At 41.2% G+C, this 7,685-nt stretch overlaps 1 protein-coding gene across 1 annotated transcript; it reads left to right on the top strand.

Annotated features, from left to right (window-relative positions):
• The first annotated feature begins 1,228 nt into the window (after positions 1–1,228).
• Positions 1,229–4,935, top strand: edn2 (endothelin 2). The gene is made up of 5 exons (XM_079367520.1): positions 1,229–1,735; positions 2,411–2,561; positions 2,690–2,803; positions 3,395–3,478; positions 3,599–4,935. Exons 1-5 carry the CDS (start codon positions 1,675–1,677, stop codon positions 3,696–3,698), a joined length of 510 nt encoding a protein of 169 aa, XP_079223646.1. The 5' UTR covers positions 1,229–1,674; the 3' UTR covers positions 3,699–4,935.
• The last annotated feature ends 2,750 nt before the right edge of the window (positions 4,936–7,685 follow it).

Consider the following 7,685-nt stretch of genomic DNA (forward strand, 5'->3'; position numbering starts at 1 on the left):
AAAGGACACTGCATGTTTAGGTTATATATTTCTTTGATATGTCTGGACTTTAGAAGGACAGGTTCGTAGTTTTCTTTAGTATAATCATGTGTTTCGAGTCTCATTCCCTCCAGGGGGGGTGAGATTGATTACACCTGCGAGTCTGATTAGTGCTCCTGACTAGGAGTATCTGTTGGTTCTCCTTGGAGGAGCAAAGATATGGCCGTTCAGAGGGCGTTCAAGAAAATACAGATGAGAGCACATGTTCCGGTTGAGTTGTGATCCCGTTTGCTTTCTGGACCACCCGCTCCTTCCACAGGGAGCTGCACTCTTTGAGCTGGACTCCAGTAATCTTTGAGCAAACTTTTAACCATGTGGTTAAGGCTACTCTTGTCCTTCACAGACAACCCACTGAACCAACAGATAAAAGAAAATATTAAAAGACTTTCAATAAAAGAACGATAATAGCTACATAAGATGCCTTGAGAAACACTAAAAGAGTTCAGCCTCCGCATCAAATGAATTCTCTGTTGAGCCCTTTTCATGACTGACTCAGTGTTGTCAGAACTCTTGAGTTCAGAGTAGAACGCTGTTCCAACGAGGGACAGCAGAACAGTGTCATCAGAAAACTTTACGAGATATCTGTCCTCTTGTGAAGTTCTGCAGCTATCTGTGTTCATGATAAACAGCAGGGGGGGGGGGGGGGACACCGCCCTGAGGGGAACCTGTGTTTAACATGTGACCTTTCACGAAAACCTGCTGAACCCTGTCTGTTAAGAAGTTTAAAAGCCGCATTAAGAACTGACCGGGCAGTTTAAAATGAGAGGACAGTCTCTCAATTAAGGTGTATAAGTACGTTGCTGAGCTGGTCAGCACAGTGACACAGTGTGCGCCCACAGATGGAGTCAGGGCCAGCTGCTTTTCTTGTATTAACTCTTTTCAATAGAGTTGAGACAGTTCCCTGAGAGATCCCAAAGTCATTCTGAGGAACATGAGATTCTCTTAACGTTGAAATATTATGCAAGCAGTCAGAGCCCTTTCTCAGTGAAAAAAAAATCCTTTTTTTTGTGGGTTTTATTGATGTTTGGACTCCAGTTAACTTGTATCTATAAGTTTTCACATTTGTGTTTTTTACTCTGTTGCATTGTCTTATTCCTAAAGCCTTTTGTAACCTTCCTTTCTTTTTTTGGCTAAAGATGACTATAAGTATATATAGGGTAATTATAATTATGTCAACATAGGAATGTTTGTAATGTTTTAACTTTTTCTCTTCCAAAGATAACAAAGCTAACACTTAGAACTCAACAGTAAAGCACTGAAGGTTTGAGAGAAGTTTCCTGGATGAATCACAACCTGTGAAAAATCTGTTTATGTTCTCTTTGTTGTTTTTGACCTGTTGGTGGCGCCTACAGTCCCGTTAAGGTCACTCCAGGAATGTGAGGAGCGCAGGTGGAGTATTTTAGAGTTGTGTAACTTACGCTGCTCTGCAAAGACAGTCGGAGGTGGGAGGGGCCTGCGTGATGTCACTCACAGTAGGGGGTGTATAAGTAGACGTCCTTGCAGCAGCATGAACACAAAGCACCTGTTGCTGCTCTCCAGCCTAAACACACACACCACTTCAAAGACTCATCCAGAACTCTTCAAGAGAGAGAGACTTCTGCGGCTACTATCAAGCATCAAAACAGACGAGAGACGATGGCTTCCTTCATGTGCAAGACTCTGGTTTTATTCATCATCTTCACAGTTCTGCAAGAGGGTGAGTTACTTTGCTTTTAATTGTTTTTTTTTATTCATTTATCTTTTTCATTGACTTGAGATTTCTGTGGATCAAATCTGACATTTAGATGTTTTGATGTTTTTATTCCATTATTATTTTCAAGAGGATCCACATCCAAAAAACTATCTGGATAGACCAGATGTGACATTGTTTAAATGAATCGTTTTATGTTTATTATTCAAGAAATATTTATACATAAACTGGGGGCCTACTTCAAGTTTGTTAAATAACTTTTGGCTATTTAAACAATGAACTGCAGATGTTGGCGTCAGGGTTTGTATTTCAGGCTGAATGAAGTAACAGTATAAAAATGTGGTTCCATGTAAAAATGATTTTATTTAACTATAAATATCTACATGCTCAGTTCCCAACAAGAGCGTGGCAGCAGCTTTCAACAGAATATTCTCCTTTTGATATATGTTTGTATTACATCATTATTAATATAACCTCCTTTGTCCAACTTTCAACTTTTGTTTGACCTGGATTAAGTTCTTTGATACATAGGATGACAGATTTGTTCTGCATATAAATCACAAACACATTTGTCAAACCACTCAAGTGTTTGGATTTCTATATACACACAAGATAAGACAGTCATGGTGAAAAGCATTAATGTGCACTTTTTTAATCTCTGGACCCTTTGTTGTTTTCCAGGTTGGGGACTTCCCTTATCAGAGCGGGCAGAACAGCCGGCTCAGGCTGCACGACCACACCGCAGGACCAAACGCTGCTCCTGCAGCAACTGGGATGACACAGAATGCATCTACTTCTGCCACCTTGATATCATCTGGGTCAACACGCCAAGGTGAGAATACAGGACTTAAACTCAGGATGCTTCATTGCAAACAAGTTCAGAAGATTGATTGAAATCCTTTTTTTTTGCCGAATGCAGCCAGATTCCTTGGTCTGACAGTTTTTGTTTCCTCTTCACAGTAAAGTCCTTCCTTATGGCCTTGGAAGTCCCCTGCCTCGTCGCCGTCGTTCAGCTGACCGTTGCGAATGCCTCAACCACTCTGATAAAACCTGCTCCGGCTTCTGCCATGCAAGGTGAGCGTCTACAGCGAGGCAGTGGCCTTCCCATCACGTAGACTTCTAGATGTTAGATCAGATCGTCGTAGATTCTGTGTCTCCTTTCAGCATCAGTCATGTGTGACAAGCCCCAACACTGCTCTGATGTGGCAGACGAGTCAGAGAGGCGGCTCAATGATTCAGCCTGTGATAGTGTAGCCATAGCATAAGGGTAGTAGCCACATTTCAGATAAAGGCCCTCGTTTCTTTGAAGAATGACAAATCTTTATTAGCAGTGCTTCTATTTTAGGGATTTATTTTTGTTTGCTTTGCTGAAAGGAATCCTTGTTGCCTGTTTTGGTCACGAGTCCGTTGCTATGGAATAGTCATTATCTTGAAATGATATCTGAGGTGGTGTTTTGTAAGCCTCGCCCTGCATACCTGCCCATAAGGCATCCAAAATATATTAGTTTGGTATCCAAAGAAAATTGTTTTGCAACACGAACCTCCTTTGCTTCAGGTGAAAAATTAATTCAAAACAACATCCTCAGTGTCTGTAGGTTAGATTGCCAGAGACATTGTGAGAGTTTCGTTGTTTTAATGCTGAGGTTTCTTTTTTTCTGTCCACAGCTCAGATAATCCAAGGACACATGTTGTGGGTCCATTGGGAGAATCTGCAAGCACAAACAGCAACACACTCCTGCAGTCTCTCAGGTAAATGAAGATGAACTCAAGCATTTGTATTTGAATCCATGTTGTGCTGTGGATGGTGCTGATTTGTCAGATAGATGAAGCATCACTGACCTGGTCTTTTTTTTTTTGTGTGTTCTGCAGATCTGCGGTCAAGTCCAACATGGCGATGGCAAAAACTATCCGATCAACAAACAAGAACCCAGGTGGAGTCGACAGGCTGCTGAGCAGAACGAGAAGGTAAAGGACTGGGCAAGCACCACGAGCAGCTCAACCCTGATGGAGTCCACCATCGTGGAAAGAAGACTCGTCCCAGCTGTCTTCAGTGACGGCGTCAGAGTTTGAACAAATACTGTGGATGCCGAGTGGCAACACAAAATGGGAGTGCATCCAGTGTTTGATCAGGAAAACAGAGCTTTAAGGGACTGGCAGCTAACCAAGACTGAAGCCCTTCAGCAAACTCAAGGTTGGGTGGAGACGTTTGAAATCAGTTGTTGAACTCTCCAAACTTTGATGAACTTACATGTCAAGGAATCAGGAGGAACCACGGCAAGAAGACAAAAGGGACAATGGTTTGCTGTCCTTTTGGTTCATTTGGCCAAAAGTCCTGTGACTCGTCTGAATGGACTTTTTTAAATCCTCTACGAAACATCCCTTAAGATTACAGGATGCTCAACATCAAAGAGTTAAATCAGCTCTGTCTCTGGCTGGGAATTGTTTTCGGACATTGCAGACCTTTGGTCCAGTTTGATATTGCTCTGTGTCAGAGCTGGAATCTGTTGTCCTGCCTTACTGTTTAGGGCAAACAAGCAAGTAGCATTTTTTCTAATTACAAGGCAGTACTTGAAAACGGCAGCTTGTTCACTCTTGGCACACATTGCTTCATTGAAATGAAGGTCATCCATTCGGAATTTATCTCACAAACAATTAGCTTTAAACAAGGTCCATTGTGAGCTCCATATGCTGCTTACTTTCTGCAAACATAACAACTGCTCTAGCTCTATTGTGTTGGCCTCGGTGTTTATTGCATATGTCCTGTTTAATGTTTTTATTGAAGATAAGCCAGAAGGTTTCAATAATGTGCAGCTTGCCAAAAATGCGACAATTGTTTTTCTCCGCTCTGACAAATGTTCCCTTAATTCCTCTGTAATTAGCCTCTGGAGAGTTATGACTCTCAACTTGTGTTGTGCACTTCAAGGCTGTTTATCCATGTCTAGCACTTTTTTCTCGGCCCTGTTGGATTGTCGTCAGCTCATGGAAACATGAACATGTTTAAAGTTCATGGTTATTAAGAAAATATTTATCCTCAAACATCTCGATGCTGTACATGATGGATCGTCACCGGCTCAGAAGTTTACTGTTAAATGCTGAATGACTGCAAACATTGTAAATACATTTATTTATTTATTTTCTAACTTATTCAGATATGTATTTATATTTGTATGAATAATGCACTGAACTATGTGAATGAAATAAAACAACCTGACCAAAATATGACTTTGCAAGAATTTGTTTTAATTATTTGACTCATTATTAATGTTGATCTACTCAGCAAAACTTCAATAACAAGGTTTCCCAAACTTGTCAACTTGTGACCCCAAAAGATGAAGGGTGCTAGAGACTACGGCCCCCCACTGTCCCTGTGGGTGCTTAAGACATAAAACATAATGCCAGTGGTGTCATGCAGGGTTTTTGGATCAACATTTGAAACCAGACAATGAAGCTGTTTGGTTCGACGTCATCCAAACATTATTGTGTTAAGAAAATGCTTTAAAGCTTTTTTCAAAGCTTTTACACCACAGGTCACACCTACACATTCACACACTGATGGCTGCTATGTAAAGTGACCATCACTTCCCCTTTCATACACACACCACTCACAGAGCAGCAGGAGCAATTTGGGGTTGAGTGCTGGGGATCGAACCCCTGACCTTCCGGTTCAAAGACGATTAATTCCACACACTGAGCCACAGCCGCCGAGCTTTACAATCTGATATGTTGATAACATGTTTTTCTATAGTACCTTAGTTTCTGTGACAATGTGACGTTTTCAGATTCTTGAATTTACTGCAGTCTAATTTGAGTTTGTTACCCGCCAGTCTTCATAAGCGTATAACGCAAGTTTTCTGAATCCTTTGCTTAGGACTACACTACCCCCCCCCCCCCCCCCCCCCCCCCCCCCCCCCACTCTAATCCACAGCATTGCCTCCAAATGTGCACACAACACTTACACCCTGCTAAATGTTGCATGCATTACTGCTGTGAAAATAATAATGGACGCTGGTTGGAGGGGCCCCCAATTAACGTTTGCCTAGGGCCCCAACACACCCTAGAAGCGCCCCTGGTGAAAGGTGACAGTTTGTAGCCCATACACCCTTAGCTGTTGGTATAATTTAATATCCTTAAAGTTCAAGCATTTCTGCCGTGATCATCTCCTGCATTTTCTGTCAAAATTAAAAACTCTTCATGTTCTTCGAGCATTCACTTTAGCTTGAGTCTGCAGAAACACAGGTGTCTAATTCTAATGCTTTACCCTAAAATGAAGAAAAGATGCACACAAAGCAAAATGCATCGCATGTGGTCACTAAATAGAATTTAATTGTCTATTATAAAACATGCAATGGTTATCTCCTCGTGGTCCCTCTGTCCCCTTGTTGCTCCATATGCTGATGTTTGCTTTAGATTAGTGGAGGGATGTGAACTCAGAAAGTGTTTATTGAAGAGGATGTAGAAAACTTTTGGCCTTCAATTATCTTCAGGATGTCGAGGTTACAGGTCAAGTGTTTGAAGAATGACAGATAATAAGACAAAGTGGGGCATTATCAGCTTTTTAAGTCAACCCCAGTTTAATAAAACAGTTGTGCATGTATTTTAAATGAGGTGGCATTGGACTGGATTTTTGTTGGATTGTGAGAACTGAGGGTTTTGAAGGATGGACATGCAGTGACAATGTGCACCTGTGTGCATTTATTTGTTCATCGTAACGTCCTGCTTGTTTACCGTGACGTCAGTCAAAGACATTCTCGGACGCTCTGCGTTCACCACAGAGTGTGAATAGCTGACTCAGAGTGCAGAACGAAAACAGGATGCTTTTTCTGCATTCCTCCTGAATTCCTCTAGCTCCAGGAGAGAGCGGGGAGAGGAAGAGAAACAAAGGGAAAACAGGAGCACGTCTGTTGTGTGCACAGGGAACTGATACGGCCTATATGGAAGATTGAGATTGCAACTTAATCATGCTGTTGTCATAACACGAGCTGCATTGTTCCGCTTTGGTTGTTACCCTATTTTTTGTTTCTCCACTCTGACATGCTGGCTGATGGTAAATCATGATGGTGGGATTATAATTGTACCTCTTGTTTTTGCAAGCACATTTAAAAAACATTATTTCTCATGTTGCATAACTTTTCTGTTAACAGCTTAATTAAATCAAGTGGTGTTGCCTAGATTTAGACTTCTTTCTGAAAGGACACCTGGGGACAAGAAACTTTTGTCAACAGAAAACCGCACAGCCATCATATGAACACAAGACAGATGAGGGCAGACAAGCATTATCTTTTAAGTGTAGTAAACAAACCCGTGTGGTCGCAAAGAAATACAGGCAACTTTTAAAAACAAGACCTGATGTTTTTACATTGTGTGGTGAAATATCACAACATCAAGGACGCATGTCTGGATGCACAGTTCCTCTAAAAGCCCGGTGATGTAAAGTTCACATACAGGTGACGTGCAAAATAATGAGTGCAAAATGAATATTGATTTTGATCTAATCCGTCATAGAATATTACATGAACACATGCACGAGATACTTTAAACACATTAGGTGCAACGGCCATTTCATTTTGGGGTCGACATCATTTAAAGGAAAAATATACAACATAGTTACGGCAAAAATCAAATCTATCCTCTGTAAATGTCTCTCTGAGTCCCGCCAGCTGTACTGTTGTTGGACCTGTGTATATATTTAAATGGACGGGACATCTTTTTGTGTAAAGCTGTTTAAGTCAAGGACTCGAGAAAAGAAGAGTACCACAGCCTACTCACTGCTTGTTTGGATGTTATGTAAGTGTCTTTAGATCATGGTCATTCTGTGTCAATTAATGTTCCATTATGAAGCTAGGAGTTAACCATAGTGTGCTAACATTAGCCTGCTAACACAACAATGGAGTGTGGTAAAAATGTGATAAATTAACTAAAAATGTACAGTAAACAGTATTGTAGGACTTTTCCAGCA

Source organism: Symphodus melops, assembly GCF_947650265.1.
Source record: "Symphodus melops genome assembly, chromosome: 18".
Taxonomy (NCBI): Eukaryota; Metazoa; Chordata; class Actinopteri; order Labriformes; family Labridae; genus Symphodus; species Symphodus melops.